The 12,888-nt window shown below is 55.4% G+C and overlaps 1 protein-coding gene across 2 annotated transcripts; it reads left to right on the forward strand.

The window, feature by feature from the left end:
* Positions 1–905: 905 nt before the first annotated feature.
* LOC102920595 (aquaporin-2) lies at positions 906–8,730 on the forward strand. 2 transcript variants are annotated; one of them, XM_076556745.1, is made up of 4 exons: positions 906–1,376; positions 3,955–4,119; positions 4,792–4,852; positions 5,573–8,730. In XM_076556745.1, exons 1-4 carry the CDS (start codon positions 1,017–1,019, stop codon positions 6,151–6,153), a joined length of 1,167 nt encoding a protein of 388 aa, XP_076412860.1. In that variant the 5' UTR covers positions 906–1,016; the 3' UTR covers positions 6,154–8,730. The 2 variants fall into 2 exon arrangements, with proteins under 2 accessions (XP_076412860.1, XP_076412861.1); XM_076556746.1 differs by having other exon boundaries at positions 908–1,376; positions 4,792–4,872; positions 5,573–5,822.
* Positions 8,731–12,888: the final 4,158 nt, after the last annotated feature.

The following is a 12,888-nucleotide window of genomic DNA, read 5'->3' on the forward strand; positions in this document are numbered from 1 at the left end:
AATGCCTTCTTTTTGTGGCGAGGGTGGCCCTGAGCTGAAGGGTGGTTAGTATATGGAGTCTGCTGCAGCCTCAGAGACTCTGAATTCGGGGACCTTCTTGCCTCAAAATGCAAACAGCACTGCCAGTGGCTGACAGCACCTGAGTTCCTCCCGAGAGGCAGGCCCTGCACTCACGCGCTCTCTGTTCCGTCAGATCGTTTCAGCGTCTCACTGATAGAGACAGACCAGAAACATCCCATCCCAGAGACAGGGGTGAGGGCGGCTGAGCAGAAGCCCCCATCTTCCTCAGGTGATGCCACCACGCAGGACCAGGGTCCCAGGGTCACTGAGCCACCCTGGGCTCCAAGCAGTTCGAGTTACTCTCTGGCCGGGGCTCCTGGGGGAAGGTGAAGCGTAATGACTTATGGGCAATTAACTGCCAGAAAGCAAGCCCGAGATTTTTTTTTTTTTTGCCTTGGAAATTTGTCACAGGCCATCCAGTTGTTTTCCATCCCCTTCTAGAAGGAAGACCGTCCAGCCCGTGGAGGGGCAGCTCCGGCAGTTCCTCGCAGTCCGTTTTGGATGAGGCATTGCCCCTTCCTTGACCAGCCTCTCAGTCAAGGAGAAGGTCAGTGGACACAGTCTCCTCTGCAGGAACTGGTGCTGGTGGGGGTCACTGTGGGGGCCGGGGAGGCCCGGGGGCAGCTCCCTGGGGTAACTGAGGGAAAACAGGGGACGTCAATCCTTATCTGGAATTCGTTAATGAGGAGAACATTAGTCAGCTGTGAAGGCCAAGATGGTACGATAGGCCATTGGGTGGGAAGGGGCAGGGGTGGGGGCTAGGCCACCATGGGAGAGCGTGGTATGGGCAGACACACCTCCTCTACCCCACGTGTCCAAATCCAGGCTAGAAAGGCCCTATAAGTGCCCAAGGCGCAGCCTCCGCAGAGGCCCAGAGAAAGAGAGGACAGAAAGAGAGAGAGAGAGAGGGTGAGGAAAAGCCACCCCCGTGGCCGGGGCTCCGAAGGCTGAGCAGCATGTGGGAACTCCGATCCATAGCCTTCTCCCGGGCCGTGCTGGCCGAGTTCCTGGCCACGCTCCTTTTCGTTTTCTTCGGCCTTGGCTCAGCCCTCCAGTGGGCCAGCTCCCCACCCTCTGTGCTCCAGATCGCCGTGGCCTTTGGCCTGGGCATTGGCACCTTGGTTCAGGCTCTGGGCCACGTCAGCGGGGCCCACATCAACCCTGCTGTGACCGTGGCCTGCCTCGTGGGCTGCCATGTCTCCTTCCTTCGAGCGGCTTTCTATGTGGCTGCCCAGCTGCTGGGGGCTGTGGCCGGGGCGGCAATCCTCCATGAGATTACTCCGGTAGAAATCCGCGGGGACCTGGCTGTCAACGCTGTGAGTAGCCTGAGCTTTGCCCCTTCTTGGAGGGGCAGACGCTGAGAAGCTTTGTGCAGGATAAGATGTGTTGCCCAGGCTGAGAGGGGAAACCGCCGATGACTTGAAACACAGCTACCTCAGGAGAGCTGAGGAGAGAGCCGCCCAGTGACCAGGAGCAGAATCCTGGCTGCCACCTGTGGGGCCTTCCACCCAGCGCCACCGAGGGAGAGCAGGCTTGGGTTTCTGTTGGACTCCTGAGGAAGACTAGGGTAGAGTGTAGCCGGACAGCACCCTAGTACGGACAAACAGGCCCTTGGGGCCTCGGGAACTTCCGAGTGCAGTTGCAAAGATCTAGAGAGGAAGGGAAGAGGAATCTCCATAGCGCAGACTGTGTGAGGACTGAACAGTTCCTCATGAGCCAGACACTGACAGCTTTGTAAGGTAGGGGCAGGCTCAAGGTGGTGGCGGGCAACGGGGCAGGGCGCCCCTAAATCCTCAAACCCTGATTCAACCACAAAACCCATAATCTCTCCCTCAACCAGTTGTCCTAAGCATCGTCTGGGCTTTGTCTCGAAAACCACGAAACAGACTTGGGAAGGGAAGCAGTCGATCAAATGTTCTAGAGTTTGTTCGTGCCAGAATTCCCAGAACCTAACAGGAGCCGGCAGGGGAGACTCCTGGAGCTTGCCATCTGGTGGTGCCTTCATGTTATGGTGGTGAACAGCACGCACCTGGGGCACCTTGAGAGAAGATGGAGCCATGGTGCCTCTCCTCTCCAATCTGTGCAGGTTTAGGAATCTAGGGATCCCTTCAGCACAACCCGCACTCCGCACCCCTACCCCAAACCAGGAAAGCAAGAACCCCGCGCCTCCTTCTCCCCCTCCTCAGTCCCTCGGCCCTGCACACACACTGCTCATCTGAAGAAGTGGCTTTCCTCGTGAGAGGAGCAGAGGCTCGCCAGTTAGGGAGCACCCTTCCTCAAGATGAAAGCTACAGTGAGACTGGGCACCTAGAGTCAAAAGGGCTGGAGGGGCCGAGGTGAGAGATGGAGTGTGTCCATTATTAAATGTGTATAAAATTTAATTTTGGAGTGTGTCCAAAATTAAATGAGTTTGTTTTACAGCAGGCCGACATCCAGCTAGAGTCTAAGGAGAACTTCCTGAGAGCATCTCTCAGGCTTTCTCTAGCAGGAAGGCCCCGGGGAACAGCCAGCCCTTGTCCCCCAACATTTCCCAGCCTACCCCGCAGTCAACATCACAGGCTGGTCGTCTGCATGGACCCATCCTGAGTGGTAGAGGGAATCCTGCCTGTCCGGAATAAGGCATCATAGCAGCCATTTGCCCTGAGGCTAGAGGCCAGTGACCACCCAAGCTGCTCAGTGTTCTCTGAGGATGCCATCAAGGGTCAGCTTGGACCCCAGGAAGTTGCCACTGATGCAGATCTGCCCTATGCCAGGCCACATGCTATCTTAGCCTTGATATAGCACCGTAAGTTCAGTTCTGAGGTCTCCCCACCCTATAGCTTCAATCCAGCACTCAGTGGGCCCAATCATGGAGGCAGTAAACAGTTTCATCTAGAAACAGCCCTGGCTACGTGACATCAGACGCACATCTCGACCATCCTCCTCAAACAGCCATTGCCAACAAGAGTGGGGTTAGAGGCTCACCCCGTCATCCCCAATCCTCCAGGACTGGTTTTATCATCCACGTTTGCAGAATGAGATACTGAGGCCAAAGCAAACAGTCCCCCAGCAAATCAGAAGTGGCAGTCCCAAGTCCTCTTTCCTGTCTCTAGGAGGCTGTAGCATAGTAGAGGTTGAGGCTAGACCCTAGAAAGACCTTGAAGCACCAGGCTAGGAGCTCAGGACCTAGAGAAGGAGAGTGGGAGTCGCGAATTGTCACCGGTACACCCTGTGAAGTGCTCAGCCCCAGAGGGCAGGGTGTGGGGACAGGATGACAAAGCCCAGGAGAAATCCAGCGCTGGGTGCGGCCAGGTTATGAAACGGCCTCTCAGTTCAGCCCCAAGTTCTCTGCTTCCCCACAGCAGAGGCTGCAGTGACCACCTTCAGCATTCAAAAGCCCCCCACCCCCAGCCTCCACAGGATGTGCAGGGAGCAGCCCTGGGGACGGAAGTCTGAATGCAATGAAGAGAAGGGAAGGCAGAGGTGACCCACCAGACTCTAAGTCCCTTGACCGTGGGACCACAGGAAGAGTGATCTCCTCGGCATCCCATTGCATCAGTGGGACCTAGAGACACAGGCCATTCTGTTCCAGGTCCCGGAGTTTCCTGCTGCAATCAGACCCCTCCCCTAAATCTGAATTGCAGCCTCTCCTTCCTCTCACAGACCTCAGCCTCCTCATCTGTTAGGTTCTGGGCTCTACCTCCCACCCTCGGGCTGTTCGGGTCCGTCCCCAGCCTTGGGGCCAGGACCCAGTAGGGGCAGAGATTATAGTAAGGTGGAAGGGGTAGGTTTCTCAATGGAGCCAAAAGCAGGTGAGCAAAGAGAGGAGGCAGGCAGTGTTATCAGCTTCGCTCCACTCATTCTCTCTCTCTCTCTCTCTCTCTCTCTCTCTCACCCCCCCCTCTCTTTCTCCAGCTCCACAACAATGCGACAGCAGGCCAGGCGGTGACGGTGGAGCTCTTCCTGACCATGCAGCTGGTGCTCTGCATCTTCGCCTCCACGGACGAGCGACGCAGTGACAACCTGGGCAGTCCCGCTCTCTCCATCGGTTTCTCTGTCACCCTGGGCCACCTCCTTGGGGTAAGCCATGGCCACAGGTTCCAGCCACCCTGCAAGAACCAAAGCATACACGTCCCCGGAAGAACTATCCACCCAGGACACTGTAGAGACAGACACATACAACTCTCCAGAGGGACAGTCACACAGAATGCCCAAGGAAGACACATAATCTGAAGCTCTGGCTCCCAGACACCTCTAAATAGCAGATAGCCCTCCAGTCTCAAGAAATACAAGCCCAGGAATTCATCACCCACAGGTTTCCCACACACACACTTTTTGTTTTGTTTGTTTTGTTTTTCGAGACAGGGTTTCTCTGTGTAGCCCTGCCTGTCCTGGATCTTGCTCTGTAGACCAGGCTGGCCTCGAACTCACAGAGATCCGCCTGGCTCTGCCTCCTGAGTGCTGGGATTAAAGGCGTGCGCCACTGCCCGGTTCTGCTTTTTTTTTTTTTTTCTTTTTAAGACTGGGTCTCACTATGTAACCTTGACTGTGCTGAAACTCAGTATGTAGACCAGGCTACCCTTGAACTCACAGAGATATTGCCTGCCTCTGCCTCCTAAGTGCTGGGACGAAAGATGTGGCCGCTGGCCCCACCTTCCATGGGTTCCCTTTAAGCTGAGTCCGAGCGTCCCAAGCACTGGAACGGGGATGAGGGTGTGCTGTCCTGTTCTCTCTGCTCACTTCCCACTACAGATCTACTTCACTGGCTGCTCCATGAACCCAGCCCGCTCCCTGGCTCCCGCAGTCGTCACTGGCAAGTTTGATGACCACTGGGTAATGGACAAACCCCTGCCTTCCCCGTTCCTAGAAATCACCCCAGAGAGACACTAGGGGGCTACAATAGATTTGTGTGGGGTGGGGGTCGGAGGGATGGAGGGGTGGGTGGACTTCTCAATCCCTCAGCACTTGTCCTGAGGCCCTGAGAAACCTTTGTTCCACCCTCCAGAGCTGGGCCAAAGATTCTGTCTTCCCCTGTCCCTTGCTATAAATGAAGATAACAGTGGGTATTTTATTGGCTTTCTTGAGGAAATTAAGCGAGTTTATCTCCATAGCACAGGGCCTGGAATTCAGACCCCCAGTAAATGATATTCATGCTTAACCATAGTGCTTAGTATGTGCTGGGCCCTTTTCTCCGAGGTTGGCAAACCGTAGCCCGTTTAATTGCCCCATCTCTAGGAAGTGAGCATTCTTTTAAGGAAAAGAAACAGACTCAGAGAAAGTGAGTTGTCTAAGTTCACACAAGTGGTGGAATCAGGACTCACAGCCAGGCAGCCGGCTTAAGAATTTACCCACTCGCCCCCGACACGAACAATGCGCCCTTGGCGGCTCATGCTATTGCATCAGTCTTCACAACATCAGAGGCACCCGAGGGCCGGTTCCTACCCAGCCTGGACAGCAGCGTGTCCGGTGGGGGGGGGGGGGGGTCCACGGGCTGGGTGAGTCGGTGCCGGAACCTCTCCTCTCGTCCCTCCAGGTCTTCTGGATCGGACCCCTGGTGGGCGCCATCATCGGCTCCCTCCTCTACAACTACCTGCTGTTCCCCTCGGCCAAAAGCCTGCAGGAGCGCCTGGCGGTGCTCAAGGGCCTGGAGCCCGACACCGACTGGGAGGAACGCGAGGTGCGGCGGCGGCAGTCGGTGGAGCTCCACTCTCCGCAGAGCCTGCCGCGCGGGAGCAAGGCCTGAGCGCCCCGCATCGCCCCGCACCGCAGCGGATCGCCGCGCAGCCGGCCGACGGCCGCCCCCTTCCTCCCCCTGGCCCGCCGTCGGCCCCCAGTGCAGAGCGGCTGCTCCAGCGCCCGCGAGCGCGGGGAGCCTCAAGAAGGGGCTCTTCCCGGGAGCCTGGCAGAACCCCCACCCCGAAGTCTTGGCCCCAGCGACCATCCGGCTCGCCCTTTGCAGGGAACCAGGAACTTGGGGGACCAAGGCAGTGGGGAGGGAGCGCAGGCGGGCGGGCGGGCGACCGAGAGCCCGCACCTGGTGCTGGGCTGCATAGAGACCTGCATAGAGACCACCTTGGGGGCCTGTGGCTGGTATCTGGTTTTGTTCGGGTGTAAAAAGTGCCCCGCGTGCTTCTCTCCTCTCGCGCCGGGGTTGTGTGTGCCTGAGTGTGACCCTGGATGCCCATAGTGATGCAGGGCCGAGGACTTCTCATTCCCGCTTTGGCTGCCTTCTCCTGCACCTGCAATAAATCCACTTCCTCTGCTAAGGATGAGTCCTCCTAGCAAGTCAGGTCCAGGAAGGGGTGCGGGGCTGGTTTCCAACCTCTTCTTCGACCCTCTGGGAAGGCTCCACCAAGGAGCAATCCTCGGCCCAAAGACTGGACGGGACTCATTGCTGGAAGGAACGTGTGTTGACTAGAAAACAAGTCCCCTAGACTTGACCTCCGGAGAAGGGAGGGCTGGGTATCCAAGGACGTTCTTTCTGCCCCGAGGGAAGACTTTCCAACGGGGAGAGGGGAGGCAGGCATATAAGTGTGTGTATGACTCCCTTCCCCAGGGAGCCCACACACACCCAAAGATTAGTCTTCCACTTGGACAAAGAAAACAAAAACCTTCCGGAGGGCCCCAGCTTTTGTCCTGGGAGAGGGGGAGATTTGCAATAAGACACTGCTTGAAAGGAGACACTCTGTTTCGCAAGTGAGCCCTGGAGCCCGGCACACGGGCATGCCTATGGTTGGCAGGGCAAGGTGCTCAGGCATGCGACCACAGGAACCCAGCAACACCCTCCGGCCCTGGCTGCCCCTCCTCCTCAGGAACCTCCGTTTCCTCTTTTCTTCCTCCCTGCGCTGTGCTCCGCCCTCTTCCAGCTCCCACAGCCCAGCAGTTGCAGTGTGCCGACCTTGTAGTCTGCTGTTCCCCAGAGTCAGAGAAAGGAAGTGACTGGACCCGGCAGAGGCAGATCAGAGTCTAGAACCCAGGTTTCTAAAATGCCCGGAGCAGGGCAAGGGCTCTCCAGTGAGATTAAAGTGGGATTAAGTGAGAGGGTGCACATAAGACGCTGTGTGAACTGTGAGTCTCACCACCCTCACCGCAGTGGTAGGCTCACTTTCGCTATTGCTGCCCTCTCCAGGAGGCGACGGCAGAATGAAGAGGTCAGACCTCGAACTTTCTCTACTTCTTACAATTGGTAGTTAAAGCCAATGAGAGCCCTGGAGCCCCAAGGTCCAGCCAGAAGGAGCTGGGTTTGCTGCTGGCCCCTTCCTGGTCCAGGCGCTGAGACTTTCCTTATTGCCTGCACGCTGGCAATCTTCCACCTCCTCCCTCAGCCACGCTTCCGCTCTCTCTGCAGCTGCTAACTAGTCTAAGGCTCACACCTTGAGCCCCTTCTCCCTGATTTCTGTCACCCCCACACTCTCAAGGCTTCTGATTGCCTCCGTCCCCAACACCAGCCTCGAACTCCAACACCCCATTCATGTGACCAGACACAAGCGAAGTCTCTGAATCTGTGACCTTTCTGTCTCCTTGACCAAATTTCTCACTGGAGGCAAGAAGAGTTGCGATGGACACACAGGCTGTGGAGAGGACCCCTCTCCCACACTCCAACAGCTGCTGACAGCCGCTTGACCTCACGGCTGCCAGGAAGATCTCTGGGGCTGCCTCTCGGTCATTACCCTGAAAGTTCAAAGCATCAGGGCATCACATCCCCACCCGACTTGACTCCCAACACACCCCTCTTAAAGGTCAAGAATGTATCTGAACCACTTCCTGAATCACATCCTCCCCGTGACTGGAGCCTAAATGATGGACGAATCGGGGAGTAAGAGTGATTGGGCTCCTCTGTGTCCCAGCCCAGTGCTGACCACTTCCTATGTGTTAACTCAGATCAATGGCAACCTTTGGTTGGGTTCAGGAAGGGCCATAGCCCCCAGCCGTGCAAGGCTTTACTATTTCCAGACAATTCCCTTAACATTCCAGCCTCATGAGACAGGCAGAGCAGATGCATCTTTTCCCGTTTCATTCTGAAACTGAGGCCCAAAGACACATGGATAAGACCCAACAGAGCCAAGACTTGGACCCCAAGAGCCGTCTTACACAAAACCCCGTATCTTTCCACTGAGGTGAGCCCTAGGCTCTTCCTGAGAGTCCCTGACAGAAACCAGAACACTCAGCTAGGCTGGGCCAGCCCGGTCCAAGTCCCTATCATGTAGTGGATGGAGAGCCTTGAAGAGGGTGGTGACCGGGTCAGGAGGAAATGATGTAAGGACTCATGGATGGTTCCTGCCCTTGAAGAGCACCCAGTCAAGAAGGTGGAGGTCGGACACACCCAAACTAGACAGATGCAGGACAGCAGGTAGACAGACTTCCAGGTCCCCAAGCTGGGACACACAGCTCTGGGCTGACAGGAAGTAGCTGATCACCTGTCACAGTGCATTTCCCTCCTTGTGCAGAGTGACTTCACACGTCCACAAGTTGCTTGGATGTTTGTGTCTTTAGGCTGTGGTCCTGCATGTAGACCACACCTCTCAGGCAGAGTGTAAGCTCTTTGGAGGCAAGGCAGTCTCTTACCATCTTTCCCTTTTGGTCTTGTCTAACACAGTGTTTTGCATATAATAAACACTCAACAAATGCTCATTTGTCAATAAATCTTTTCTCTCTCCCACATCTTAAAAGTGGGCAGTCTAGCTGGGCGGCAGTGGTGCACGCATTTAATACCAGCACACGGGAGGCAGAGCCAGGTGGATCTCTGTGAGTTCGAGGCCAGCCTGGTCTACAGAGTGAGATCCAGGACGAGACACCAAAACTACACAGAAAAACCCTGTCTCAAAAAACAAACAAATAAAGAAATAAATAAATAAATAAATAAATAAATAAATAAAAAGTGGTCAGTCTAGTCCACATGCCAGAGACAGTCCCAGGTCCCTAATGTTTCCACCCCGGCCCTCTCCTTCTAGAGGTCCCTATATTAGGAGAGATAGGAAACGAGCCTTTCTCTGAGAGATGCTAGCCCCTTTGCCACAGGCCGGGAGACACTCTTCCCAGCCCAAAAGTTCCCAGGGAGCTTCCTTTGGAGCAGGAAGTTCAGGACCTTGAGTCCACAGGACGAAGATATAATAAGAAGAATTATTACTTTCATTTTATCTTATATGTTATGTATATTTTTGCCTTCATATATGTCTGTGTACCATGTGTGTGCCTGGTGTCCACGGAAGCCGGAATAGGACCTCTCTTGGACTGGGTTACAGACTTTTGTCAGCTCCATGTGAGCTCTGGGAATCGAACTCAGGTCCTCTGGAAGAGCAGCCAGTGCTCTTAACCATGGAGTCATCTCTCCAGCCCCCAGTTCTAAAATACAGTACCTAGGAGAGCAGTGGCTGGGATGGAAACCACGGCCCCATTGTCGTCCACAAGTGCCTGAGTTCCCTCCCTTAGTCTTTAGTTCAAATTGGATCCTCGGCTCTGACACAGAAAAGAACTCCAGGGGAAGCCAGTCTGAAGCAGAGTTGGAGTTCATTAAAGAAAAATAAGAACTGCCTGAGTATATGGGCTTCTCAATGAAGAGTCCCCACGAAACGCCTAAGTAGTCGCCAAATAGAACATGTTAGTGATGTTCAAAGAGTTCCTGAGAAAGTGTTTTTCTTCAATAAATGAGATTTCAGGGTGACTCTGGAGGGGCCTCAGGTAGGATTACATTCTGATCAAATAAAACCAGAAGCCACTAGGGTTGCCCAAGGGGGCTTAGAATGGACTGTTTTACTGTAAAGGGTGTTCCTGGTGAGATTCCTAGAAAATTCCAGGTTTGAAACTGGGAAGGAGGAGGCCTGAAGCAAATGTTAATTGAGTTGGAATTGTTGACTCTGAGCTAGTCTGAGTCCCCTGTCTATAACCGACTATAAAGCAGCTCCTGAGGTGGTTTGGGTGGGATTACAAAGAGATAAGGAACCGCCAATAGACACCACGATTTCACAAGTTGGTTAGAACATCTCATTGTAAATGGAGTCTTTCCTGAGAGACTAGAAAACCTAGGGTTTATGCTTGGGGAAGGAGAAAGGCCTTAAGCAAATGTTGTCAATTGTGTTGGAATTCTCAGTTCTCAACTAGTAAGAGGCTCCACCCAGACTCTGGGGTGAAGGGCTCCTTTCTTTTCCCAACATCCCCATAACTTGGCTAATAACTCTGTCCCATCATTTCTCCAGTAAGGGACCTGGTGACCCTGACGGTTAGAGAGATGGAAAGACCACAGGCACAAGCCTTGGAAACAGAACTGGCTGCCCTCTGGGGGGACCTTGACAGATGGAGGCCTCCTTTGGTTACACCAAGGCCATTCCTTGTGACCAAGTCTGTGTAGCAGGTTGTGGCCTCCATCCCAGGCCACTGTGCCAGCCCGAATTCTGGTCCTCTCACAAGGCTGCTTGGAATTAAATCACTTGCACAGTAGAGACAGTTCCAACCTATATTTTAATCCATAAAATGGCAAGAACTAGTTCTTTTGTTGGTTTGTTTTTGAGATAGGATCTTACTGTGTTTCTGGCTGACCTAGAACTCACTACGTAGATCAGGCTGGGCTTGAACTCAGAGATCTTCCTGCCTCTGCCTCCCAAAGGCTGGAATGAAAGGTGTGAGCTACCATGCCTGGCCCAGACTAGCTTTTTTCCCTCCCCAGCAGCGGGAATTAAACTTAGGGTCCCACATACGCTAGGCAGGGGCCCCACCGCTGAGCTATATATTCTCAGCAAGAACAAGTTCTTGGCCTTTCTTTCTAGTCTTCAGTTAGCTGGGAAAGAGCAAGCTCAAATTCTCAGGCAGGAACTTTGTTTGATGGGTCAGTCTCCCGGGAGCACTTGAGTCCTGCCCACTCTAAGACAGACTGTGAGACCTATGGATTCAGGAAGACAGTGCCCTGGCAGAGAAGATGAAAGAAAGAAAAAAAGGGAGGTAGGGTGCCTAGGAAGGCAAATTAAGTGCTGCAGAAAGAAAGATGTCTGTCCTCAAGGTCTCTGAGGTGACTGTTCTCCAGCCTGAACCCCAAGCCCTGAAGAAAATCCTGATCGCAGCTACCGTGCCCTGCTGGGGACATAGCCTTGCAACCTCACAGAGAAAAGAACAGTCCACCTGACTGGAGCCGTTGGGGAGGAGCCGCTGAGCAGGAAATGTCAGGCAGAATGGGGAACAATGGCGGGGTTTCTTTGGCCCTGTTTTCTTTGGCCCCTTAGCTGCCACCTGGCCGGGAGTCCCTCCTCCAGGGTGTAGGTGCCTCCTCTCCTCTTCCCCTGCTGGACCCTAGGACTCCACTGCCTGGGGAGGCTTTTAAAATGGCTCATAGCATGAGGTGACGTTCCTGAACCTCGCTCTATGGCTGGAACAATGCAAAGTGGCCAAGCATGAATGGGGTGTGTGTGTGGGGGGGTGGACAGAGGGGATGCAGCTCCCCTCCCGGGATCCAGGGTCCTTGCCCTGCCCTCAAGCCCTCCAGCCTCCTTCCACACATGCCAACCTGGGGAAGGCTGAGAGCTGCAGTGGAGGTCTGGAAGCCCAGGGGCGAGAAACAAGGACAAGAGGGAGCTGGGAGCTAGAAAAAAAAAATCTGTTGCCCAATCCAAGAGTGGAAGGAGTCGATGGGGGTGGGAGTGGGGGCAGAAAGACTGTATGAGAGTCAGACCTAGGAAAATGAGACAGAGGCGGGCAGACGCGAAGATCCACAGATGGAAAGAAACTAAAGAACGAGAAATAGAGAGTAGCTAGAAACAGTACTAGACAGATTGAGTGGAAAAGGAAGGAAGAAAAAAGGCAGAAAGAGGGAGAATTAGAAGACAGAAAGTGACGGAGAAAAAGAAACAGCAGTGAAGGAACTAGTGATGTGGGGGACAGAGATGAACGGACAATCAGAGAAAGAGACAGAGAGAGACAGTGAGAGACAGAAAAAGAGACAGAGACACCGAGACTGCCACGTTGGGAGAACGACCAACAGGAATAAGAAGCAGACAGCCACTTGGAGAGCGACCAAAACTAAATGAGGGGTTAAATGGACCGACAGAGGCTGGCTGAGGAGGAAGAGAGAAGAAAGTGGGGGACAGAAGTGAGGGACATCTGGGTCGGAAACAGGCGAGGCCAAGACCCTTCACTCTGACCCCAATCTCAGGGCCTCTTCTCTCTAAGCCCCAAATCCGTCACCACCCCAGGGTCCCCAAGGGCTGCCGTGGAGAATATCTCCCAGAGCCTGCTGCCTAGAGCCGGCGCTGCCACACGTGGCGTCGAGGATTACCAAGAGCAGGGCAGGCTGACACTGTTCCCTCTCCAACGCCCCCGCTCCCGCCGGGCTGGACCGGGGAGAGGCCCACGATCGCCGGACCGCCCCTGCCACGGGCGGATAGGGAGCTAAGAGGCGCTGTCCTCAGAGAGTCGCATCACTCTGGCCCGGCCGTGGGTGAAGCCGGGTCAGGATGCTCCGGTCGCGCGAGGAAAAGGAGGAGCTGGACCAAAAGCCCGAGGAGCAGAAAAGGGGAAGACTGTCAGCCGTCCCGGGCCGCAGGTGAAGGCCGGCGGCGAGAGGGACTTCCAGAGCTCCGTGCCACCCGGGGACAGCAGCCCAGGGAGCCCGGGCACGCACGTCGGCCACGATGCGCGCCACCCAGACCTCGGGGCCGGCCTACACCGCCGCGTGGGTCACGTGGCCCGGGCGGGTCCGCCGCTGTGCGGGCGGGGGGTCGGGGGCGCGCGGGGGGGCCGGGGGCGGCGAGCGCGCGCCCGCCCGGCTCGTTCCCTGCGCGCTGCGCTGGCCCCTGGGCACGGGAGCCGCCCCCGGCCCCCCCGCGCTCTGCCCGCCGCGGGGCGCGCGCCCTCTATATAGCGCAC

The sequence above is a fragment of the Peromyscus maniculatus genome, chromosome 20 (assembly GCF_049852395.1).
Source record: "Peromyscus maniculatus bairdii isolate BWxNUB_F1_BW_parent chromosome 20, HU_Pman_BW_mat_3.1, whole genome shotgun sequence".
In the NCBI taxonomy this organism is placed as follows: domain Eukaryota; kingdom Metazoa; phylum Chordata; class Mammalia; order Rodentia; family Cricetidae; genus Peromyscus; species Peromyscus maniculatus.

Excerpts from the sequence above, each read along its gene's own strand:
- LOC102920595 (XM_076556745.1), top strand. The coding sequence starts at position 1,017 with ATGTGGGAACTCCGATCCATAGCCTTCTCCCGGGCCGTGCTGGCCGAG. Across the intron at positions 1,377-3,954 it reads GGGACCTGGCTGTCAACGCT|CTCCACAACAATGCGACAGC; the intron begins GTGAGTAGCCTG and ends CTCTTTCTCCAG. Across the intron at positions 4,853-5,572 it reads GGCTCCCGCAGTCGTCACTG|GTCTTCTGGATCGGACCCCT; the intron begins GCAAGTTTGATG and ends TCGTCCCTCCAG.